General features: G+C 40.9%; 1 protein-coding gene across 1 annotated transcript in view; it reads right to left on the bottom strand.

Moving 5' to 3' along the window:
• The window catches only part of ABTB3 (ankyrin repeat and BTB domain containing 3), a 95,860-nt gene extending 76,104 nt beyond the window's left edge, over positions 1-19,756 (bottom strand). The window contains exon 1 of the mRNA XM_089493004.1: positions 18,898-19,756. Within this exon, the coding sequence (XP_089349130.1) occupies positions 18,898-19,756 (859 nt within the window). The remainder of the gene's footprint in view (positions 1-18,897) is intronic.
• Between the last annotated feature and the right edge of the window lie 7,825 nt (positions 19,757-27,581).

Below are 27,581 nucleotides of genomic sequence, written 5' to 3'. Positions count from 1 at the left end.
CTGATATTTGGATAAATATGTATCTATGGCATCACGAACGGAGCTGTCCGAAGAGGATGGCAGGTTGTACAACTTTTGATAAAAGGATCGAAAACATTGAGCGATTCGCTCAGAATGGTAGTGGAGGGTCCCCTGCGCGTCACGGATTTTAGGTATATACGTGGCCGAGCGTTTATGTCGAAGAGCCCTGGCCAGGGACTTACCGGGCTTATCCCCTAGCTCAAAAAAGTGCTTCCTCAGAAGCAGGAAGTTACGCTTAACTTTATCATTTAAAAGGGTAGCCAGGTGGTCGCGAAGTGCCTGCAATTGGAGAAGGAGAGCATCATCCCCAGTGCGCTTATGGCGCAGCTCCAATTGGGCAATACGTTGGTTAAGACTTAAAATAGAAGCCAATTCCAACCTCTTGTACCGAGAACCCAATTTGATCAGGTGGCCCAGAATGACCGCTTTATGGGCCTCCCACACAGTAGGGAAGGGGGTGTCAGGGGAGATGTTTTCCTGAAAGTAGGCACGAAGATGACCGGACAGGTCCGCAACATCCTGAGGATGCCCCAGAAGATTGTCATTCAGGCGCCACGACCAAAGTCTCGTAGGCAGGCTGGGGAGGGAGAGGGAAAGACAGACAGGGGCATGATCACTTAAGGATTGGATACCAATGTCTGTCTTAAAAAGAAGGGACAGGTGATGGTGGGAAAGAAAAAACATATCAATTCTGGTGTAGCGTTTATGTAGAGCAGAAAAGTAAGTATAATCACGATCCCGGGGATGCTGCGCCCTCCACACGTCCACCAACTGGCCAAGGTGCAAATGCCTCTTAACCTTATTAATGCTAGAAAAGGAAATGTGAGAAGTCGAGGCAGAGCAATCCATGGCAGGATTTAGGACCATATTGAAGTCTCCCCCCAGGACGGTGAGGCCCTCTTGAAAGGCAGACAACTTAGTTAAAACTCGCACTATGAACGCAGCTTGATTCTGGTTTGGGGCATAGAGGTTAGCCAAGGTGACCTTTTGTTGACCAATAAAACATTTAATAAACAGACAGCGTCCCTCAGGGTCCCGCCATACCTCCAGCTCCTTAAAGGGAATGTCTTTGTGAATCAAGATAGCGACTCCTTTAGTTTTGGAGTCCGGACTACTGGCGAAGTAGACCGAGTGGAAATATCTATCAGACAACTTAAACTGTTTGGAGGCCAGAAAATGCGTTTCTTGAATGTAAGCAATCTTAGTTTTCAGGGAGCGTAAAACATATAACAATTTGGAACGCTGCTGCGGCTTATTGAGCCCCCTAACATTGAGAGAAGTAAAACGGATCAACTCAGGAGACATGGAGAGAATGGCAGGGACCCCTCAGTAATGACGTCGACACCGCTCAACAACAAAAAAAAAGTGAGGAGAAAACAGAAACAAAATAACAAATAACCAAACCAAGACGAAGCAATCGTCAAATGCAATCGCATTGAAGAATGAGCCAGTAGATCGAAAAGACGATCCAAAACCAGGACCACCAGGCAAGACGCCCGGGGACGGCAGGCTCCGGCAGGGCAGCAACGGCCAACAAACAAACCAAGAGTAATCATAATTAAAAAAAAAAAACAATACACATTCAGAGCAGATACCCTCATGAAAATATAATAGGAGGTTAGGAGAACCACCGACCAGGGGAACCGAGGGGAAAAAAAAATAAAAAAATAAAAAAATAAAAATAAAAATAAAAAAATAAATAAAAAAAATAAAATAATAAAAAAAAAAAATGAAAAAAAAAATTGTAGTGTAGTGTGGTGCGAGTAGAGTACTGCAACCGCCAGTAGGGGGCAGTACATGCGTGACGGAAGCGTGAGGGACCAGAAATATGGCCCAAGGGCACTAAAGTGTATAGGGAGACATAAGTACAACAGAACACAATCATGTAAACAAAGCAAGAGAAAGGAATAAAATAAAAAGGTAAACAAAACAAATAAAAATCAAATAAATAAAAAGAAGAGGGCACCAATACAGGGAGGACAAAAAGACCCCCACGGCAACATGAGACGCAACCTACCCCCACAGGGGTGCAGTATCAAGAGCTAAACGGACGGAACGGACGAAACGGATACGGGACGAGACGGAAAAGCAAAACGTCGGAATAAGGTAAGTCAATAGAAATAATAATAAAAAAAACGAAGCGACGCGGAGATAGTCCAAGTCCCGGCAACACCGACAGCAACGAGACAGAAAACCAACAGAGAGAACTGGAAGCTCCTCCAAAGGAACGATGAAGAAGAGGTCCTTCAAGCCGGTGACGGAGCCTTCTGATGGCGCTGACGCTTACGGCGCTGGGGGCCCGGAGTCCAGGCCCGGGCAGGATCCGACAAGCGCGGTGGTGCTGAAAAGCTGTACTCCCAATCCTCTACCTGCACCTGAGGGAGGTCCAGACGATCAAGAAAGTCCGGCACATCGGACGCCCGCCGAATGGAGAAGGTACGGCCATCCCTCCGAACCAGCAGAGCCGCAGGAAAACCCCACTGATAGGGAGTCGCCGAGCGACGGAGCAGGTCAGTAACCGGGCGTAAATGACGCCGAAACTGCAGCGTTTGCGGTGAGAGGTCAGGAAAGAGCAAGATTTTATGGCCTTCCCAGGAGACGGAATTCGTTGGCCGATAGCGTGCCAAGATGGATTCCTTGACAGGGAAGTCATGCAGTCGGCAAATGATGTCACGAGGCGGTTGTGTATCATCCGATCGCGGTCGAAGGGCCCTGTGAGCCCGGTCAAATTTGATATCAGCGTCCAACGGACGTTGCAGTAGGGTGTTAAAAATCTTACGCAGAGTGGGAATAATGTCAGGTAGCTCCACAGTCTCAGGGACACCCCGCACTCTCAAATTATTTCTGCGGCCTCTATTGTCTATGTCGTCGAGGCGTCGAGTAAGACCAACAATAGTACTCGCCTGATCCTGGAGCTGGGCAGATAGAAGATCGACAGTGGAGGAGATCTTGGTTGTGTCCGTTTCAAGCGTGGCCACCCGGTCGCCAATGTGCTTCACATCTGACCTGATCTCAGTGAGCACATCGTGAATACCACGTGTCGCACGGTCGACGACCTCCATAAGATCTGCTTTCGACGGCAGGTGTTTAAGAGCCTCTTGCCAAGGTGAGTCCAGAGGAGGGGTAAAACGGTCCCCGGGTGGAAGAGCCGGACCGATGTCCTCTGATACGCCACTCTGCGGGCTACCGGGAGCGGAGAGAGGCCTAGGGAACGAGTCCCGCGAGTCTTGGTCGACGGCCCCTTGAAAATAGGAGCGCACCGAGGTGAGTGGTTGCTTGTCCTTAGCCCCCTGCGACCTCGGCGTTGCCGCGGACCTGTTAGGCTTGCCCATCCTCAATTAAATGACCTGAACGGTGGGATTATAAAGTGAGGGTACACGGAGCTCACAACTCACGCGTCCATCTTGGAGCTCAGTTGGCCACGCCCCCCCTACATAGAAATTTCTAAAGGAAGGCCAACTTCTGACTGTTTGAGGTGACAGCGACAAAGTATTTCACAGTAAAATAATAAAAAAAAGAAAACCTAGACCTTTTCCTTTGTAATCAAGGTCCATTCTCCATTTGAAGGCATTCGCTGTGATGTATAATGCATGTACCACTGTGTGAGCTTCAGAAATACTAATTACCCATTTATACGTGCATTGGTAATGTCAGAACGCCGCTTCCCGCTATGTTATGTAAAAATACAAAGCAGAATTAAATTACAGCACTCCCTGAAAACACATTGGGTAATAACCAACCCTTCATACATACACACGCATACCCATGCACACACACATACTTACACACACACATACTACCATTTAAAAGTTTGGGGTCACTTAGCTGTTTCCATGGAATAACAAAGACATTTCTGGCTGTAACATAATTGCAAAAGGGTTTTCTGACAATCAATCTGCCTTTTAAACTTAAACTTGGATTAGCGAACACAACGTGCCCTTGCAACACTCCCAAAGACTGACCCAAACCTATACAGTAGATTGTATGTAGGGCGTCCGGTGTCCAAGTTTGCAATCCATTACCCATGCCAAGATAAAACCGTGAGAATAAAAAGCCAGATACAAAAATATAAAATGTAAAATTGGTGACCATGTAATTACCATGTATTTACTCATCAAACTCTAAAACAGCTACACATGACGTATGTCCCATTATGTGCATATTAAAGAGCTAGTAATTCATTCATTACTCCACCCAAAAAAAGGATTCCTCATCTCTTATGGATTTAAGGGGTTAGAGGGAGTGGTGGATAAACGGAACATCCTCCCATCTGTAGTGGTAAAGCGTAATACAGTGAGGGAGTTTAAACATGCATTGGATAGGCATAAAGTTATCCTGAATCCAATAACTGATTCATTTTGGAGTCTCTATGTTGAGAAGAAGGGCAGACTAGATGGTTCTTATATGCCTTCAGATTCTTTGTTATGCTTCTATGTTTAAATTAAGCAACTTCTATAATATTTGAACAATCTGGATTAATACAGGTGATCTACCAAACCTCATTGACCACCGGTAAACCGGCTCATCTGAACACCAGCTAACTCAAAAAAAGAAAACCTCGATCAGTAATAGGAAAAGAATGTGTCGAAAAATCTTTGCAGCGCCGAGTGCTACAAAGTCAGAATCCCGATGAGATTGCTTGCATTTTCCTTTCACAAGTCGGTAAACAGGCTTCACTCAAAGCTTCTTCTCAATGTCACAGAGACAACACTGGAGCTGAGGGTCCGGGGTAGTGCAGTCTGCTAGTGTATCCTGTCTGCTTTGTCTACATAGCTCTTTTACGGCTTCAAAAGGGAAATATACATACAGGAGCCTTAAGTGTCGCTGCCATTTTAAACAAGAGTACCCCCCAATATTTCTGAGTCAGGACACCTGTGTTGGACTTTTTGGGATAGAGGCGGGTAGAGGGCCCAGAAGAGTGGCCACCCACCTACCTAAGCCAAAGAGCCACCTTGAAGCACTCTACAGAGTTCCATGAGAAGGCCACAATGGAGGCCTGTGCTTTGCATTGTTTTTACAGCTTCCTGTGCTACTCAGAGGATCTCCACAACTGGCCCATGATCCCCACTTCTTGGTGCTTCCATTCGGATCATGTGGTGGGTGATGCAAAATGTAATCGATAAGAACCACAGTGGAGAATCCGGACTCCATAGTCTAATGGGGACGCACTCCCTAAAAAGCATATGCCTCTCCTTCCTTCCCTCCTTGACCAAAGCCTGCAGGAGGACTGGATGATCATGGTCCCCTTCATTAGCTCAATGAAGTCTTCAAGGGTTGACAGGGGCCATATGGCATCACCACCTCTCACACCAAAAACAGCCAAGTCTTATTGGGATCCGGATCCAGTGCCCACAAAATCTGGGCGGTAGGACAGCTAGACGGGACGATAAACAAGGACACTGTCCAGGATGCAGGATTTTGGGTAGCAAAATAGCTACATAATCTTCATCTAGCGTGTTCTATGGATAGCCTTACTGCAGATCCAATAATGAAATTTATTTAATCCCTTGCTTAAAAAAAAATGTACTGGAGGAAACAGATGTAATTAAAACAGCTAAAGAATTCAGGTCTGTAAAAAACAATTACATTAGAACACAAAGCAATCAAGAGCGTATCGCGGAGTGGCTTAACCTTAGCGCCTCTTTGTCTGGTTAACAAAATGCCACTTAGAGTACATCTGCACACCTTGGGAGATTTTAAATGAATGCATTTTCAATATGCCAATGAAACTAAAGTAATCGCGCATGGAAAAAATGAAACACTCGGTGGTGATCACTTGATATAATAATCGTACGCTGCGGAAAACTCAAGTACAATACAGCTATTCCCTAATAGTAACATATTGTAGATTAAATCCCCGTTGCCGATTTCATAGGGTTTTTAATGTTCGGAAATAAAGCAGCAGGATTCCTATTGGCTGAAGAGTTGCTCAGCATAGCCTATAGAAATTCTTACTTCCTATACTGGTTTTATGAGCTGAAACTATATAGAATAAGGAGTTCCGGGTCCCTTTACATCCGGCCGTCCCAAGGGCAGCATCGTGTAAACAGCTTTAATAACCTTAACCCCTTAATGACAAAGCCCGTACATGTACGGGCTCAAAATGCATTGTTTTCAATGGGTTTAGGGACCGCCCATTGTCCTTAAGGGGTTAATATTCTTTTAAAACTTTCTAATGAAATGGTGAGATAATTGAGGGTTTGTTGTCTTTGTTTTGTCTTTCAAATAACTTTCTTTCTTTAAATTAACAACTGTTGATTGATATGCTAAATACCTAAAGAAATGGGAAAGGTCATGCTTTGTGGCATAGACATGTTGGATCTATTCACCAGTCAACGCAAGGGGACTTTAAGGCAAAGAATCATGATTTTAAGGAACAGCATCAAGAAAATAGAGGTGGCGCTAGTGTATGGTAAGTTCACCACCTAAATCGAGCTCATGTCGTAATGGTATTACCAAGTAGCTGGAAGCTGCCTCCTGGAAGCCCACAAGCGGCATCTCCCAGGACCAGAGCGGGTAAATGAGCTGCTGCGGTAGCACATGCCCAGGTATTGGGAACTAGCTTTCACACACCCCTACTGCACTTGCCCTTTGTGATTAAAGTGAACATTAACATTAAAGTGAACCCAGTAAAAGAAAATATTCAATATAAAAAAAACAAGTTCTATAGGAATAAATTATAGTAATACTATATATAGATATAGATCTATCTATCTATCTATCTATCTATCTATCTATCTATATATATATATATATATATATATTTCCAATAACCTATTATGAAAAAAGTACTTAATACATTTTTCTTTTTTTTCCCATTGTTCTGCAACAGGCTTATATCCAATGACATGCATAATGACTTTGAAATCATCGCCAAAGTGTCCGGCTAAAATTTAAATGTGATGGCCTTATCTCATCATGAGTCACTCAGTCAACATTTTCATTATTAGCAATTCAGATTGGGGGACGAAATGATTAAAGGTTTACACATCCACCGCTTGCCGCATCGGACAGCAGACAAATCACTTGGATTGCATACTTACTAAATTACTAGAAGAAGAAACTTCAGTGCAGATTTATTTGTCATTTACATATTCATAGGGCAAAAAAATAAAAAAAAAATATATATATATATTTATATATATAAAATGTCATCGCAAGAAAAGGTTATATCTTTTCTATAGACATGGAATTTGACAGCCGGTTAGAACCGTTTGGCCCATCTAGCCTGCCCATTTTATCCTGCAACGATAGAGTCTCAAAGGGCAGTTCTGCACCCATTTGATGTTATATCCTAGTTAAAGGTGCTGTTCTATTTATACAGAACATTGAGTTCTCTAGCATACGTTGTCCACATTAACCATACTAGATCTGTCACTTTATTCTTCCATCTGAAGATTAAATCACATTAAAACAACAGAAAACGTTTAAAAATAACAAAAACTATTTTTTCTTATAGTAACCACTATCGGAGCAAGCTGAAAATAAATGAAGTCTGGGTGGAAGTATGGATCAAACCACTAAAAGAGAGCATGAGTTTGAGTTGGATTGACCTTCCTCATCATGTATTCCTCATGTCTTGATGAGCTGGACCAAGCCATGTGTTGAGTTTAAGCCCACGCCAGCTCCCCAGGCTCTAAACCTGATGTTCTAGAGAGGAAAAAGGGAGATTTGATTCTAAAGGTAAAGATCTCATGTCAACATTCTACATGGTCCACTGGACCATGAACTAAGATTTCCCCCAAATCAGAGTCTACAAATGGAGAGGAAGATTAAACTGTAGGAACATACGGTACTTATCTAAGTCTAAGTATATTGTAGATTGTTCATTTACTAAGTCACACTTCTCAAATGCCATGTTTTGCCAGGACTATCTAGATGACACTGTGACCAAGGATAAGACAAAATTACACAGCAAAAATACCTAGTCCGCTTTATGGCGAATATGGAGTCCTGAATCTTTCTTGGTTTTTGTTAATTAAATTGCATAAATTGGATATTTAAAGAAAAAAAAAAAGATATAAAGATATAAATGAAACAGAGAAATATATTTGACTTGGGGATAGTAGTATTTTAATTACATCTCTTAAATTAAGATATGTTTGATTAATTGCATCTCATTCCATGGTATCCTTTTTTAATGAAGTCTATGGAGAATATGCTGAGCCAGCACAGACTCCATTGTGTAAATGGGCCGGTTGGGCGATCTGCTCCCTGGATTTGCAGCAAGGGTCTCCTGCCACCCTAACCCTAGGCCAGGGTATGTCCCAGCATCTAGCTATCCATGTTCTGTTGTAACATTACTTATAACTATATGAAAGTGCCCTCTTTGTAATGTTGTCCTGTGGACTTTGCCAAGTAGATGGCAAGACCCATAGATAATGTTTTCCAGGTCCAAAAAACCCCAATAAATTATGCAGTCAAGCTGAATATGTACTTTATTTTGGTGAGGATCCCTAAAATCATGACGCTGAGTGAATAGAAAGCAGCCCTCTTCATCCAGTGTTACTTTTTATTTTTTTGTTTCTTTGCATGCTTGGATAAGTAAATTCTGCTTTTGTGTGCAAGAGAACAAATTTGCTGCAGATGGGATAATTAACCAAATCTGAACTATGTGTTGTATATTTAAACATCAGAGACCCTTTAAAAAAGGGTAATTATTTTTTCTTATTTTGTACCCTCAACAAATCAGTTCATGCCCCATTAATTTAGCAAATAAATCATCTCCTCTACTGCTTTCTCAAGCTAAAGGTCCTGCTGACCTGCTGTCCTACCCCAAGTCACTATAGAGAAAACACAAGAATGTATAATTTGCCTTATTAACACATTCTTGGATTCCTCTCTATGATCTATTTTCTCAGGAATCATCTCAGGAGAAGGAACAAAAGACTCTCATTCCTATATGATGCAGGAGCAACAAGAGCTTGTTATATACCAGGTGTAGCAGCACCATACCTGGGAACTCTCCGGGTTTGACCTGCAGTCTCTGAGTGAAGCGCTGCTTAACCGGGTCTCAGGGTCACCATTCTCTTTATGCCAGACAGGGAAGCACTCTTTAGCCAAGCTCACTCACCACCTAATTCCCCTCCAACTCCCTTTTAGTGATATCTGGGGCTAGCTCCGTCCTTGTCAATGGGGCAAATCAAATGGGCAGAGCTAGTGGCACATGGTGCCAGGCTAGCACCATACAGCGTTAAGCAGTAAGTGGTATAGAAAGTAGGCAGAGAGTGGGAATGGCCAAACGCTCCTTACTGGAGAAAGAGGAAAGTGACTTGGAGACTCAGAGAAGCAGAGCCTCACCCGGAGACACCGGGATGACCTTGAGAAAAATCATATTGTGAACAAAGTCATCTTTTTTCCACTTTTTGGGCAAACATTTACCGTAATCCTAATTTCATTATCAAGAACCAAATTCCTAATGGAATATCTCTAAACATACCAACCAACTGCTGTTATCCTGATACATGCATCCGCTTACCAGATGGTCTGTGCTACCATCATCACCTTAAGGATTAAATGTCTAAAATGAGGACCACTACTCTAAAATATCTTATTCTGGATTAGAAGTTTCTAAAACATTCATGAATAACCCATAAAGCAAATGTTAACAGAAATAAGCCCTAGTATCAATTTGCTCCAAGAACATAAAACAGGGATTGTGTTTTGCATTCGGTGCCACGCTGGAAGCGAGCCAGACATGAAACAGCAACATGTTGGATCCTTTGACAAACTGTTTTAACAATGCTGAAATCCAAGGAGACTCTTTACTGCAAGACCATATTGTATATCTCAGTTCTGCAGAGCGTTACTGTACGTTGGCGTTGACAGCCGATGGCTAAGTTAGTTTATTGCTGTTATTTACAATTCAACGAACGGTTGTTTATCCACCAACTACCTCCTGGGCAAAGTTTTGGTAGCTAATTTGAGGGTAGTTTGGTCTACATAAGCTGTAGAGCTTTGGAATGGGCTAAATGTAAACTCCTTTAAAGAGAGTCTTCCTCATCTTTTGTTTCTGTCATTTTTATATGTCTACTCATTGTGTCACCCATGCGGAGTATGATGTCACTACAGAAATAAATAATAATATACATATCAGTATTAATATATATTTGTGGTATTGGTATAGATATAGGAAACATTGTCACAGGTCTGTTACATTACAGGATACTGTATGAAAAATTAAATGTCATAAAATGATGTCACTTCCTGGCAGTAAAAAGGAATCCCAGCCCAAATACATCACTGCTTATACGCCTTTTTTTAGGTACATGGAAAATGTAGTTACTGTGGTCCTCGGATGAAGAATATCCATCTGATATGTCAGCTGAGCTAAACTTGCGGCTATGCCTTGCTGTTCTCAATCTTGATTTATTTGTTGTTGCGCTCTAAGGTCGCAATTTGTCTGTAAGCAGAGGAAACAGAAACATGCGGCACAAAGTGCCGTCTGCCATATTACGGAGAAAATCATATTGGTCCCTACTGGTGATGGTGGGAATTTTTATTAATATAAAATAACGAAGGTATTTCTGTTTTCTGGAAATGCCGCTTATACAAAAGCTTTTCATAATGCTGCAGAAACATGTTGATTATTTAATCTTTATTTACAGTCACAGTTAAAAAAATTATGTATTATTCAGAAAAAGGTCCACAGAGATTATATGGCTCTATCTACTCCTGGATTAATAAAGCTATATACATTTTCTTTACAGTAGGGTTGAAAAGACATAGGTCCATCAAGTTAAGTCTATCAAAGATTTTCACTAATTATACTGATTCCAGTGAAGGCAAAGACTTTGCCCTTAAGAAATTATTTCATGGCTCCTTGGGCAGTCAGAATAATCTTTACTATGTGGACCCCAGAACAACCAATCCAGTATTATTCTTAAAAACCTTCATAGTATCTGTGGTCACCACCTCCATAGGTAGTGCACTTCAGAGCTTTACGGCCCTTACCGCAAAGAACGTTCTTCTCTGTTTAAGATGTAACTGTAGCTCCTCTAATACTTATTGCCTAGGCAGCCTCACGTTATCTGCTATGTCCATGACGTCAACATTTTTCCTGGAATGGGCCTCGTATGGACCTCAAATATGGTTAAAACACCTTATAATTGAAAGGCTATTAATGGTCAAAAGTTAAAATGCTATGTGGGTAACACTCCTTCCATGCCAATAATGTACCTCTTACTTTTTTGTCGATATGGAGATAAGTTGGCAATTGTGATATCTGTGTCAACTAGACTTTGTCCCCTCTAATGGGAACAATCAAGAATAGAAACAGTCAAGATGTCTTCTTATGGAAAATGCATTATGCAGGGCTGCCCCAAGCTACTATTGATGCCTTTAACTCCTCTATTAACTGTTTCGTGGCTGGGAAGATCAATTTCGAGGGAATACTGTCCAGGCAAGCCTAGAATGGAAATCCATCCCTGTATCCAAGACTTATGGGGATCCACCTCTGGTTCTGCATATTGTATAGGAAAAAACACCATCAATAGGTGTCCGGGTCAGATCGGTAACCGTTTTCGTGTATTATTGTGCTACACCGCATGATCTTATCCTCAGAACAATTCCAAAAACTAGTGTAAATGAATGTCTCTGAGGAAGCTTCTACAAGATAAAGAAACCCCCAAAAAAGATGCTGAAAGTTAACAATTCCACCGGGAAATGTTATCAGTTCTGCAATAGCTGAACTGAAAGACTACAGAATGAGGTCTGGGAACAATATCATGTTGGAATGGTGCCAGATTTTACTTATTACAAATCCATGGGGGCAGAATTATAATCTGAGAAAGGAAAATCTATGTCAAGGGAGAAGTTAGGAGTCTAATCATGGCACACATATGAAAAAGAGAGAAAACCATTCCGGATATTCATTATATAAATAAGAAGAGAAGAGTTTGGCTACATAAATAGCAGGAATTACTGTATAATCTCAAAACAGATTAATATCGGAACTATAGTTATAAATGTTGCCCGAAAGCTTTTGAAAGAATCATAATTAACAAAAAGCATTAAACTGCTTTAGACAGCATTAAATAAGAGATTATTTTTCCTCAAAAAAAGCACGAGAAACCTAATTTATAGCTTAAATTCCCATTGGCTGTGGTTCCATCAATAAATTTCCTGCAGCCAACAGGATCGCTCAGATTACTGACTTTTTTGGGGAGTACACCCCATGATGCCAAGATTCCATCAGTATAACGTGGGAATTACATGACATGATGTCACCAGTCTTCCTGTGTTTTGTGACCTAAGACACGCATAATGTCCCTCGTGCTTCAGTGACCTGGTGGGAAACTTAAAATAATATTTGGAACTTTATACAGCAGAATGTTTTGTAATCTGTGACACTTCAACCCATTTTAATGCATAGAAAATGGACATAAATGGAATGTTCATAAATAAACATTAATTCTGAATACAGAATTAAAGGAAAGTAACCCAGTTTACCCTTTTCCCAGTAATGTGCTGATCCCTAAATATGGCCTTTAAATCTGTTCATACATGTATGAGAGAAATCAATAAGTTTGTTATAGGCCACCATCCTGAAAAAAACAGCAATTTGGATTAGAACTTCCTAGTAGACTGAAGGTGGGTTTTTTACCTACTGTACGTGCTAGAAAATAAAAGTTTTACCATACAAAACAAGTTGGCGATGGTCACCAAGAACGGGCAGCCGCTTCATAGGTTGTCCTAAATTGCGACCTAGATTGGGAGCAGCTCATGTTTTACCCGACAACCCCAAACATACATTTCGGCCTTCATGGGCATCGCCAGTGGGGTCCGGTTGGTATCCCTCAAAGCACAAGAGAGCAAGAAGGTCCACGTCTGGACTCACCCCTCATTTAGGATGGGCACCAAAAGATCCCCGAAGGGAAACATACCTCACACTTCAGTTCTGGACTGCCCCTTGGGGCAGGATCAGACTGATATGTGATGGCACAGGAGAGCTAAACCTTGAGATGCTCCCAAGCGAGGGATGGACCATAGGACAGGCCATGGAAGCGGCCATAGGACAGGCCACGGAGCGGCTGCCTGTTCTTGGTGAGCATCTCAAACTTGTGTTTGTGGTTGAATTAAAGTTTTGTTTTGCCATCCCCTTAACTGGAACAAGCTCAATAATAACTTAAAGTGCTTTTGTTACACATGTGAACTGATTTGTTATAGTGTAATTGGCACTTTGGAAAAAATATGCCTTGCCTGTGCCTTAGGGTTGGGCAGAAGCCATAACATTAGTAGATTTCTATGTAATAGCATCCATCATCTCTAAAGGCTTTAATGAACACTCTCACGGAAATTAGCATAGAACACCACTACTTCTTAAACCGAGACTGTGTTAAAGAGAAAGGGGTCGCTTTACAAGGACATTCTTGTACAACGTCAACTCTTATCTCGTACTTTTTTCTTTTCGAGGTATCTAAATTAAAAATTCTTCATGTGGAAACTGAAATTCAGGCCCAGACTGGCCGTCTGAAACACCAGGAAAATGCCTGGTGGGCCCGCTGCCCAGTGGTGCCACGCATGAGGGATTTGGGCCGCTTAGTCATCCCAGCCCGGTCCTGCTGAGATCTGTGCCTCAATGTGTCAAAACCACCAATCTCTCATACAAAGGCTGCCTCAACCAATCAAAAACAATCAGGAATAATCATGCAGATCCTAAGAACAGGAAGTTAATATGGCTGCTGCATATCATAAACTTAAGGTGAGCTTCCACTATTATTATTATTATTTATTTTTTTATATAGCGTCACCTACATATTGCTTATTTTATTTATTATTGTTAATATTTTTTTTTTCTGCAGATAAACCATAAAATACGACTATATGATCAAGAATCATATCCTGTCTAATTAAAAAATACCTGCTAATATCTAATAATTATTTTAGAATTAAATGCATAGACATGGCGGGGGGGGGCGAAGTGGACAATGTTTTCTTAACATTTTCTAAAAAAAAGTAATTTAAGTCAGCGGCCTGTTCTTTCTATCCATGCCCTTGAGATGAAGCAGTGATGGATTGCAAGCCCACAGAGTCATGCGGAGGATTAGAGGGGCACTAAAATGTTTATATTTCCTATGAATATTGCCTGGGGGGGGGTCTGCATTCTTCTTCTGAAATGTTCAACACGTGCCTGGTGTCTGTGACGTGTTTACAGACACTGAGCAGATTTCCATCAGCCCTGGATCTTATTCTAAAAAAAATTACTTAGAAATGTGAAAGTAACATAATTAATTTACCGGTCTATGGCCGAATCCTGAATATAAGGCATGACTACAGAGCGAATTAAGTTTGAGTCTTTAAAGCAGGGAAAATGGGCAGACTAGATGGGCCAAATGGTATTTATTATTATTATTATTATTATTATTATTATTATTATTATCTTTTATTTATTTCTTATAGCCATCAATTTCTATGTTTCTGGTCTGGTTATATACTGGGTTTGGACCAGCCATGTTTGATGCATCATCGTGAATCAGTGGCTTCAGGTGAAGCAATTGCGTCCATATCCTAATAAATATCTGAAAAAAAAGATTCACTTTCTATAATAACATGAGCGCAATTATTTATCAATTAGAATAATAGATCTCAGAAAATGTGATGGACTTGCTTTTTTTATCCTTAATTTATATGATGTCAATACCTTTTACTGGACCAACATATGAAACAGAAATTGAGTTCTGACATCATAGTGACATTATAGAACATAGATATAGTAGTACCAGGCCAAGAGAAAATGGAGTCATTAGTTAAAGTTGATACTTTTGGGCCAACATAAAAAAAAGATGTAACCTTACATAAGTTTTCGCGACATCAGAGTTTTCTTCTTCTGAAGACTAGACCTTTTATTTGAAGAATAGACCACCGAGGTCCCAAAAGCTTATGTCATTTTTTTTTTCTATGTTGGCCCAATAAAATGTATCAACTTCAACTAAAGACCATTTTGTTTTGAGCGAATACTGCTATATCCATTTTCTATAATGTCGCTATAACCCAATTTCTCTTTTATAGCTTTAAGCAAGAAAACACTACATTTTTTCTATATAATTTAGCTTTTTTTGTGATTAATTACACAGTTTGTAGTTTACTAGACTATGTTTTTTATTGCATGCCAAACATGCTTAGTTTGCATATCTGTATTAACCAGTTACTTGACTCTATGCAGCTAATTAACAGGGAATTATTATTTTTTCCTTTTTTTTTCCCTGCTAAATAATAAGGTAGTAAATCCAGAAATGGGATTCGAATAACTGACAGCTACACTGTGGACGCTAAACCTGTTTATTCATAAATATGTATTTTTATACACTTGAGTTGTTGACTACCCTGAGCTCTGAATATAAATGGCCGAAGAGTATCTTCGACAATAAAAATAAAGTTATTTGCTAAGCGAATTTAGCGTTTCCAAAGATGAGGCCCAATTAACATATATCAAGGACCCGGACCACAAACATACCTGGGAACTCCTAGGGTTTTTGCCTGAGTCTCAGGGTTTTTGCCCCAGTTTCAGGGTCTCAGGGTACAGGGGCACTCCTTCCTATTCTCCCTTGCTGGTATAATGGTTTGCTTCCAGTATGTTGCGGTTGATATCCCTGCTTGAACGCAGGTGACTCAATTAGGTGTATCTTTAAATAACGACAAGTCAATGTTTCCATGACGACCGGTATTCGAGCCATTTAATTAACAGATTTCATAAGTCACCACATAGAATCTTCACAATGGGCTGTTAAAGAGTTAAACTTTTAAGAAGGATCGGCTCATTTAGAAAGTTCCCACGTATGACCACAAGAACCACGGAAAGTTACATAGATATCCGTGAGTAGCAGAGCCGGACTGGCCTTCCCGGCACACCGGGTAAATGTCTGGTGGGCCAATGGCCGACGTCACTCGATACTCACTCAATGTGTGGCCACCAACAATTGGATACGTGGTGCCACACACCGCACAACATGCGGCCTCTCATATCCAGCCATCTGCCACACTTACGTCATTTAGCGGCCGCTGGCCTTAAAGTGCCGGGGTCACCCCGCCGTTCCCCGTCTGGCCTTGATGAGGACTAGTGAAGATGACATGAGCTGTATTTATATTCCACGTGGTCCTCGAGACTCTTCTGCCCTATGGGTTATTATTGGCATCTTTTTTTAATTTGATTCCCCATTTTAACTGCAACCCCAAATTACTGGATTTACATCTTATTCACTCTTTTTCTGAAAAATCCATAGTGACATTATAGAACATAGATATAGTAGTACTTACTTTGTAAGACTGGATGGAGATGACTTAATTAATACGCTAGTTTTGCCACTTTTTGCCACAGATCTTAGTTCCCCTGAGGTATAAAATAGCCCCTTACTATGACATCGTAGCCTCCCCACCAACATTTAAGGTGTCCAAAGAATATATATATTTTAAAATTACATTACAAAGTGAATGAAATTACCTGAAAGAAGTGGGTGTAGCGCCATTGTGAAGCCCCAGATGACACAAACACACATATACACCCCTATACACACCTATACACACCTATACAGTATATATATATATATGTGTATATATATATACCGGTATATATATATGTGTGTGTGTAAATATATATATATATATATATATATATATATATTGCAGAGGAAAAGACATTCACTAAGTAAATACTATTTGTTAAACCCTAACTCTCATAATGCTCAGTCAGCAGTGAATAGCACAGCGCTTTGTTGAATGAGCTACATTTCCCATCATCCTCACCCTTTTGCAGAGGAAACTCAAAGTCACCTATAAAATGACACAGAGCTGGCTGACAGTCATGGGAGTTGTAGGTCAACAACATAGATTAACAATAATAATTAAAAACAAAACAACAGTTTTGTTTTCTCTCCCTGGTTAAATAATTATATTTGCTCCTTGCTGGAATATTAACAAATAACAAAATGTGGCTGCTATGCTCTTAGTAAGGAGCTGTAACTAAACTGCCTGGACTGAATGTTCTCCTGGGTTAAATGCATTGTCTAGAATGAATGATGGTAATAAATATTATATACTGTATGGATGTGTTTACAGTATGTACTTACATAGATATACATTGTAAATTGTAGATATAAATTATATAATATATGCAGTAAGTGTAAAATATTGGTAGGTGGATCATTGTATATATATATATATATATATATATATATATATATATATTTATATATATACATGGTTATAGATATATGGTGTATATAAAGTATATATATATAATAATTATGATTTATTGTTTTATATAGCACCATCAAATTCCGTAGGGCTGTACAATGGGTATATATATATATATATATATATATACACAGCATGTGCAGTGTGCGTGTATGTGTAAAATATTGGTAGGTGGATCATTGTATTTATATATATATATATATATATATATATATATATATATATACATACATGGTTATAGATATATTGTATATATACAGTATATATATATATATATATATATGTGTGTGTGTGTGCATGTATAGATGGATGAATAGATAGATGGTAGATAGATACATAATGCGCACATATAAATATAAACACACCTTTTATATATGTTTATGCATGTATACATTGATATAATTACAGGTGTGTGTAATAGATATGTATCTCTGAGCATATGTATTGTATAATCAGCTGATCCCGTACCTGTCTGTGCATGTGAGTATACATAAGGCGATAGTAGTGGGTGTGGGAGAGAATGCATACGCTCATGCTCAAAATACACAGACCAGGATACATGGACTGCTGGTGTCAGGATGTTTAAACAAGCCAGCACTGAAACCATTAACATCCGAGCATGAATGAACAGCCCGGATGGGGGACGGAAACACGAGAGACCGCAGCGACCACCGGCCAAACCAGCTCTATAAACAGCCCTCCGCACCACATACACACGCTTATCCCTCATAACACCCAGAGCTAACAGTTCTTATACACAGAAACGCATTATTTTCCAAGAGGGGGGGCCAGGGCGGGGGGGGGGGTATACGTTGAAAAGCAGAAGAAAGGGTTAAAAGAAACATATGGGGTTGGACAACCCAAGCAATAGCGTCGTACGCCGTGATAAACTCAACAACATTCTTAACCCTTTGAGAGCCGGAGGGTTAATGCAACACCTGCTCGCTGCAAGACAGCAGCAGACCAACCGCAAGAACGAGTCCGATGCATGTGATAAATATTTATACTGTTACTGCTGTCTATGTGTATCTATACATATATATATATGTGCATATAGATAGACAGGTGACCGTAAGTATGTTTGCTTCTACTCGTACTACTGGAAAATACTACATTCTATTAAGATTCGTATCATGTTCTTATTGACGTAACCAACAGCAGCTTTTTGGCAGCACAGCAATACTTATGCCTCTTAATTTGAGCCAAAGTGGGTGTTTTTCTTTTTTTTTTCCTGATTGCTGATTTGGAAGATGTTTGATGTCATTGGAGGGGCCGTACGTATAAAAGCATTGCTATAGAATGGCTAATGCTGCCCTGTGCCTCCCTTCCCCGTATAGTTATAGTGATGTTACTGTACCCTATAGCTATATGCGATATGACAACCCGTTGAGATTGTGTAGTCGGCGATGGTATGTTGCGATATCACAGCAGGCATAAAAAAAAATACACAACAGTGCTACCTGCAGCAAGCAGGAGACCACCTCTTATTCTTATTACCCCCTTAACGTGCTAGAGAGATGGAAATGCATTACAGTGGGCGGTGCTACCCACCTGTCTTGCGGCGTAAAGGGTTAAACACATCAGAACAGTATTCAAAACAACATTCCGAAAGACAATGACTTCTGGACCACTCTTAAGTGACAAGAGTTAAGTTACGATTTCATTTAATTTGTTTCCATTACTCACCACTTGCGTTTTTACCGCATATCAGATGTTGGTAAGGTTGCAATAAGCCCCAGAGCTCGGAATCGTTGTTGATCGCTTGTTCGAAAGACTCTGCAGTAAAGTTTGGGGCCTCGTTTTCCTTCTCGGGCCGAGGCATCGCAAGGACCCTCTTATATATCTCCTTGAAGAGGGTCTCCATGCAGGCTGTCAGATAGATGGCTGAGTGTTCGTGGATCCTCAGAGCAACCCTGCTGTCCACCATCCATCTGTAGAACTTTCCAACTGAAAAGACGAGGCCGCAGCGGACAGATTTGCCGCGGCTGAGCCGGTCGCCGGTACTCATATTGTACAGGGAGAGGGCACTTAGAGCCGAAGTAGTACAACTGGACGCCAGGGACCAGGCCAACACTATCTCCATGGCACTTTGGATCTCGTACTTGGTGCATTTGGCAAAGCGGAGGCTCAGTCTTTGAGCTTCTTTGGCAATTCTAACCAAAGCCCTGCTGATCAGGGTAGACAGCTTAGAGAGGACATCTCTGCTGGGTCCAACCACCATTTGCTCTTTCTTCAAAAGAGCTTCCACCTCTTCAATGCTCCAGGGGACTTCCTCAAGGTCAGGCAGCCTGGAGCACTGTCCCGAGCAGTCCAGGACCTCCGAGTCTTCAGCCAGGACAGTGTTGACCGTGTCAAAGCTGTTATGTCTACTGTGCATGGAGTCAGTTAGATACCAACAGTTTCCTCCATGGGGATAAGTTACCTGATGAGAATCAGAACACAGGGACAAGTTGGACGATCTGATGGAATCAGCAGCTCCACCATAACCGGAATCCAGGGTCAAATCTTCCAGTGTCCTCACAGTTGTCTTACCCCTTCTTGCCATAACTGCACTTCATACTGCACCACTATTACTAAACAGGAGAAAAAAATAGCACCTCTGCAGCTATAGTTTGCCGTCTCTTCATAGAGCGATGGCTTTTGCGGACGATTCTTCAATGGCACGACAGGACTAAGATCCTTTTTATCTCTCGAAGGAGGAAACAAAATCGGAGAGAAAGTCCGCTCTTAATTTAGCAATTTTTTCTTCCACGGCAGCAAAAACGCCTTCCACCCAGCACACAGCCCTGCACTGCATTATAGCAAAGAGAAGCAAGCTCTAGAACCGACTGAAGTGAATTGGGCATGGCTATGCAAACTAGAAAGGGGAGTGACCAATGAGAACGCTGCGTTCTAAGCATCAGAAGGAAGAGGGCAGTGACAGGACTGGGAATTTCAGTCTTGTAGTGAGACAGACGTTCCTGGAGAACAGTCAGAAGATAAGAAACGAGACTGAATTCTTTTCATTCTCCCCGGCATCTTCTTGTCTCTGGATCAAGCCTGGTTTCTGTATGAAGAAGCCCGGCGGATAAGAACACAATATTGAAAGGCTATAGCAATGCAAATAACACTAGCCCCTGGCTCGGAAATACTAGCCCATTTTGCCAGCGATTGATTGGGAGTAGCTGTTGGCACCAGCTTCTCCTGGGTCTCGGATCTTAGGAACCAGAACGACACTTCGGACGCGGTTCTTTTGGAAAAAAAATAATACTCCTATTTCTTAAACAAAAACCCCGGCCAAGTGAATACTTGCTTTTTTTTTTATTTATTAATTTTTTTTATAAATAGCTTTTTTTTAACCAAAAGTAAGGGTTTTCAGATGCAGTCTTTGAGGGCGGCCGAGACAACATGATTTGTTAGGGGTACAACTACTTACCTGACCCACGGGCTTTGCGCTATAACCGGTGTTCCCTCTGAGCTGAAAAGCTTAAAAAAATTGGACGCCTTTAAAAAAAAACCACAATCTGAAGTTTTTTTCTCGGGCGCCGATTGTTCCTACGAAATCAGGAAGGTGTGGATATTGTAGGAAAATCTTTTTTTAGGGCTTGGCTGATCGCGTTGATCTGTGTCCTCCAACCCCTGTACGCTGGGGTCAGGTATGAATAGATAACTTGTCTGTTGAAGGCTTAAGTCACGACATGAGCTATGAGGTCATACTTTGTATTATTGTTTCTTTTACAAGACAGGGGAGTATGGAAAGACGGATCTCACGTCTTCATTACGGTGGACCAACATGGACTTTGCCCACCAAAAAACTATGACGTTGTCGTGAAATTGAGTTGTAGAATACACAATACAGCACGATACAGTCCAACAAGTTTTGTATTTCGGAGATATTAAAGCTTCAACCGACCCGCTACCAAGTGAAACACTCATCATTTTGTTATTACGGTTACCATTTTTTTTTATGTTTTTTTTTCTCCACTTTTGTTTCTTTTTTTTACACTTCTGCTTTAATAAAACAATCCCACGTGTTTTCATAACAAAGTTTGTACCGTATGTATCACCAAACGATGCTTAACAGACGGAGGTCCGGATCAAAGGTGCGAGATGTAGAAAGGGAAGAATCTCCCCGCTGATTAGTAATATGACTTTGGTGTAACTTTGTAGGATCGCTGCAAAAGTAGGGATTTGCGCTTCCATCCCTGGTGTTAAAGGGGTTAATTAAATGAAGCGTCTTTCCTGGACAAAGAACTTTCACTACAAAGTTGCTTGAAGGGTTGAATATGGGGGAAGGGTGCGGACGGGAAGGTGCAGTAACAGCTGTTCTTGCTAAAAATGTTCCTGTATATTTATTATACTTTCTATTTCACTTAACTGACTCCTTTCTCAGAATTCAGCCATTAGGGACTGATTAATACCGTACTAGGAGAAAAGGGAAACATTTCCCCCTTTTAAAAGCATTTTTAGTTCTGTTTTTTTTTAAGTATTATTCAAAAGTGTCAAGATGTAAGAAGTTTTACTTTACTGCGATGGTAGTAGATAAGTGGAACGGCCTCCAGGCAGAAGTGGTAGAGGTTAATACAGCGAGGGAATTTTAACATGCATGGGATAGACATATGGTTATTCTGAATCTAAGTCGAGACCGACGACCGATTAAGGTCTGAGTCTTCCAAGAATACATAAAGCAAGAGAAAAAAGCTTCCTTTCTTCTTTCTACCATGTTCAAAGTGATAAAATAAACAGAACATTTTTCAGCAAGGTCCCCGGACTACCTGAAGCAAACACAACTCCTTTTCGAACGCTACGAATATGTTTCAGCTTGTAGACCCCCAGAGTTGTTTCTGCAATTAGTGTATAGCTTCGGAGATGACACAATGTATATATTGCTTAATACCTTAACAGCTCCATCTAGACAAAACAGTAACTGCGCTCTTACACAAATAAATCTTAGTGGATCTGACATTTTATTCACCTCAAGGGTTAAAAACAATGCAGGAGGTTTTATGAAGCTTTCTCCGCTTCTATGGAAACAACCAATCAGTGCCTTCTTTAGTGTCACATGACAAAATGTGGACAAAAAAAAAAAGGACTAATGGTGTGTCTAATGCTGCGTTTGGTTACACAATGTTAAATTCAGCAGAGACAGTGGGACACAACCTTAAAATCTATAGGGGCAGTAATATATTGTAAGCTTGTTTGAGCCGGGCCCTCCTCACCTGTTGTTTCTGTAAGTCAAATTGTTATGTCATGTACTGTTTGGTATCTGCTGTCTATCCATTGTACTGCGATACGGAATAGGATGGCGCTATATATAAAATAAATAATTATATATATATATATATACACTATATATATATATATATATATATATATATATATATACTATATATATTTTATTGTTTTATATAGCGCCATCATATTCCGTAGCACTGTACAATAGGTATGTATGAAACAACAAGGGAGAGGAGAGACATCAACCTGATTCTTATCTGATCAGAACCCGTTTAGTTACCTGCAGGGGCAATAGCAAGAAGATTAGATAATCCATTTGATAAAAGCCCCCGGCTCCACGGTGTGAACTACCTCGGGGGCAGAGGGACTTGGAGTATGTAAAAATATTATTAAAAAATACTTTAAATATTAAAAGTATTAAAGGGATATTTTTTAATATAGATCCATACATTGTATGCCTATCAGGCAGATATAGAATGATATAGAAAACACTGCCTTGCTCTGAATTGCACGTTAAAATCTACATGGGACGCTGATATGGGAAACGAGACACAACAACTCCTATCACGATCAGCTGGAATTAAAAAAGACCACTTATATGGCATTGACCTTTCAATATGAAACATACATTAGTACAGGTGTTTTCCTTCTGCTCCCGGAGAACTTTAAATCATCACATTATCCAACGAGCCTCACCCCTTAGAAAAGATGGGAACTTGCTTTGTTCTTTAAAGGGTTTTTTTTATTCTTGGGAAGCCGACAAACCTGTTCTCCAGACTTTGATTTGAACGAATGAGTTGATGCAATTTAGAAAGTATTTTTGACAAATGCTGGAATTTTTACCATTTTACGTACTTCCTACATCTTGTTAATTCCCCCCTGTAACACACAAATATAAACAGTGTTTCTCTTCCAATACTTCTTATAGACCGTGTCTTGTTTGCTTGACATTGTTCTACCACTCTTATTAATCATAGAAAGAATGTATCTGATTGTGGCAAAGTGTGGCGTGTGTAGGTCTGTAGCCCAGTAGATCATGAGACTGAGGAAGGTCTTGGCTATTAGGCAGGACACTACAGCTGGTCATACTTAGTGGAGTTCTATCTCCTCAACTTCAGTGTTTTGGTCCTCACATATCTCTGTACCGATGAGTACAGTGTTTACTCGGCACACAAGTCTAGCTCAGTCATGTGTAGCTCCATGGGGTCTGACTTGGCCTTTTCTCAGCTCATGCCAAGGTAAAATTGGGGGTAAATCAGTTAGAGTTTAAGGGAAACTCAAGTGATACAACTCAACTTGAGTTGAACGTGTGCATTGATTTAAGGCTTGGTGGGTTGAGGTGGGATTGGGCCCAATGCCTGTCTCTGCCCAGCTTGTGCTCATTGACTTTTCAGGTCTATCTGAACGCCAGCTACGGCCAGCTTGCCCGCCTTACAGCAGCTTGCACTTGACATCTCACCAGAGTCTGCAGCTCATCAAGAAATGTCCTCTTAGGACTAACACATAGTACATTAAAAAGACCAAACTCAAACTTATCCATAAGTGGACACGTTGGTTTCCATGATGATAGAATTCCCCCACCCCAAATTGCTCCTTTGGTGACAGTGTGGAGAACTTGCCCCGATGCGTTTGTGCACAACATTGCTTGCTCATGCTTCGTGGAGCCGATGGTGCTGCCTTCCAGGAGGTGACAAATTCAGTCTGAATGAGTGACATCTTTAGAATTAGAAGAAGGAGAATCAGTGGGAAACAAATGCTGATCCTTCCACTGATGGAAAAACAATGAGGTATCCTTCCTGTGCACCAGATAACAAATAATCACTCTCTCCTCATAAAAAGTCTTGTCTTGATCCTTTTGAGTTCATCCACCCTAGTGACAAACCCAAGTCTTGGGTCATATTGTGAAATTGTCCCTTGTGTAAACCAAATAAGACAGCTTCCACGAAAGGTTCTACTTAATATCTCTGTTGAGGACTTCTCTCGATTGCCTATTCTCATAATTCTTTCAAAATGGTTCCCATTTCCCTTCGGTTTCAAACAGAAGGTTTTCCTTCTCTTCTCCACCTTGTTTTATCTCGGACGATCGCTGTAGCCGTAGAAAACCACACCAACACATTATGCAACATGCCTCCAAATGACACTCATGGGACTCGTTACTAAACATTAACAATCTCCTATAATTCACAGAACCCCTTCTAGCTGAAAGATCATGGTGTAAATGACTATGATTATGTTCTGATAATGTGTAGGAGGAATATTTCCACCTCTGTGTATATGTGTATAAAACCGAAATACAGTATTTTCAAAGATCTGAACACTGAGAATGGGACGTAGCCACAGCACCACTCTGGCTGCCCAACACAGGGGCAAACGCTGGTGGGCCATTGTGGACCATGGCTTTTACTTAAATCATCATGGTATGGGAAAAATGGCTCGGGATGAAAATGCTCAGATCATTTTCAGTCCTAATTGACGCCCCTTTGTGTTTCCTAGTGATGCGCAGAGCGGCCCTACTTTGGAACCCACGTCGTGCCTTCCTGATGTGCAAATAATCCATACAATGTTAAAATTATCTACAAACTGTAAAATTTTAAGTTTTAGTTTGGAAGGTCCAGGTTCTTCTAAACGTTCCCTAAAAGTTACTTTTCACAGCTCAGTGTCTTACCACACAAAATGTTTTACTACTACAAAAATATTGTGTTCTTTCATGAACCTTTTCCTAGTTTTTGCATATTATAATGTTTTCAGGCAGCTTCCATATAGTCAGGGGTGTATCTAGAGTATTTGGCACCTGGGCGGTTCCTGTATGTGGCATGTGGTACAGAATAACTCCTATCACTATATACTGAGCCAGACATTGACGGTAGTGTAGCATAACTCTCATCACTATATACTAAGCCAGACATTGACATGGTAGGCCCCTGGCACTGCCTGTGCCCCCACTGACCCTAAAACAACCTGCCGGTGCTACCTCTGCCACTGAAGCAGCCTGCCTGTGCCACCTCTACCCCTGAAACAGCCTTCCCAATGGCTGCTCTTAGGTACACTAATATCATTATGTATGTGTTCTAGATCTTATATCTAAACCCAATCTAGTAGGCAAACACCCTGACTCCTTATCATACTCCCTAGAATAGAATGCCTCAGTATTATTCACCCAGCCAGACTCTCTGACAAATGAAAGTCTATGGTGGATTGGACTTTATTAGCACCACCAACCATACAGTATTAGGAAATGAGTATTATACAGTATTATTTTGTGTTACTTTCCCTCTGATGGCAGCAAACGTATTCTTGTTGCCTTCGTAAAAGGGGAGGAGAAGGGAAAACCAGAAAATGAATATGTTATTTCTGCCACCATTTGCTACAGATCTCAACTTCTATAAGGTAAATCTTTTAAGCCAAATACCAACATTTACCCCGATTCCCTGAACAGAAAAACCCAAGCTGTAGGTAGTAGTAAGAAAAATAATTCAGGCTTAAATCTGAGAAGGCTGAAATTTTGTAAAGGGACATTGAACCGTGGGGTTTTTAAAGGGGCTTTACATGATATTAGGGGTGGGTTTGCATACATTTTAATTGAGTAAGCAATTTATTACTAGAGTTATAAAGGGACTTTTTGTACTTTTTACATCAAAGTGGGAAAAAAATGCACTAACCACAAAGCAACGTTATATTCTTCATACACATAACACGTCACGTGAAACTTGTGGTTAAACAACACTGGGGCTTTATGATCATTTAACCCCTAGGATTCTATAGTATGTCCATCGGGGCTACATGTATGATGTATGTGGGAAATACCTTTGTCTGCGTAGAACATGGCATTATAACATAGAATTGTAGAATCTGACGTCTGATTAGAACCATTTTATGGGGAATGATTGATGGACTCTTGCATTCTAGAAAGTTTGGAGGAACTTGGTTAATGTGTAAGTTCTTTTTTGTACATTAGGCTCCCCTCCCCCCCAAAAAACCCCAACATGCTTAATGTCACTCATTTTCAATGTGGGAAGTACAAATATTACTTAAAAAACTAAAAACGTAGGTTGTGCAAAGTCCTGACGCAGTTGAGTGACGTTTGGGCACACTGTGACCCGTTCAACGTTTTAGGATGTCCCCTGAAGGACTACGTGTTCTTCAAACCGTCCGGCGGATGCCCAAGCTCTCTGTTTACCTTGCATCATAACACAGAGGCATTGGAAGGCATCCTCTGCTTTCTATTTTCAACATGAGAGGGGGCAGGTTTGGCAAATAGGAAGGGGGTGGGGGGGGGGTTGTGAAAGCCGCAGGAACAAAGACTTCATTACATGCCCAAAATTTCCTGTTGCATTTCGTAACAGAATGCAGACCCGAGGAAGGGACGCGCAATCACGAAAGTGACATGCAGCATCATTCATGCGATGATACTATAGTACGCGGGCACTTTGTGGGGTTACGGGGCACTTTATGAGGCGTGTCGGGGGCAGGCATTCAATGAGACTTTTTATTGGATATTTCGGACTTGATGATAGCTGCCAGTCCTTGAGTGATGCTTTCTGAAGACAAAAACTTCCTGAGATCCGAGAAAAGAAGGATGGAAACATTTGGGTTACACTGGAGAATCTCCTACTTGGGGGTTTTTCCTCTTCTGGGGACTGACCTTTGGACTTTTGAAATATTAACCTTTTCTGGCAATGACAACATTTCTGTTGTAGTGACTCACTTATGGTTGCAACCAGTTGGTTCTTCAACTGGTCCATATGAAAAACCAGTTGGTACAGATATTGTAACTCCAGTCACCTGAATGCAAGCAGGGATCTTAGCTGTCTTATAGCAGTGGACCAATAAGGATGCTGAAATACAATGAAATCTCCAGAATGGGGAAGATATCTTACAAAAGAGTATATAACTGCAGCAGTCATATCCGGGGCGCACCGCTACCCACGTCTACTCCAAATCCCATCGTCACGTCTGAAGAGCAGCGTTTCCTCCATAGAATAAAGAAACGGGTGACTTTTAAACAAACCTCACCCCACGTGGATTTACAACACATTGTTTAGCTTTAAGAACATAAATCTCTTGTAACAAGGTGGCAATTTTTGTACATTTCTTAACTCCAAAACAGTGTAGCAAGTGGTAGATTGTAGCTTCTAACTGAAGCCAAGAGGAAGACG

Source organism: Sceloporus occidentalis, unplaced genomic scaffold (genome assembly GCF_023333645.1).
Source record: "Sceloporus occidentalis isolate IW3139 unplaced genomic scaffold, rSceOcc1.0.p SCAF_62, whole genome shotgun sequence".
NCBI lineage: Eukaryota > Metazoa > Chordata > Lepidosauria > Squamata > Phrynosomatidae > Sceloporus > Sceloporus occidentalis.
Note: the sequence above shows the minus strand (reverse complement) of the source record. Positions and strands in the feature narration are given on the sequence as shown.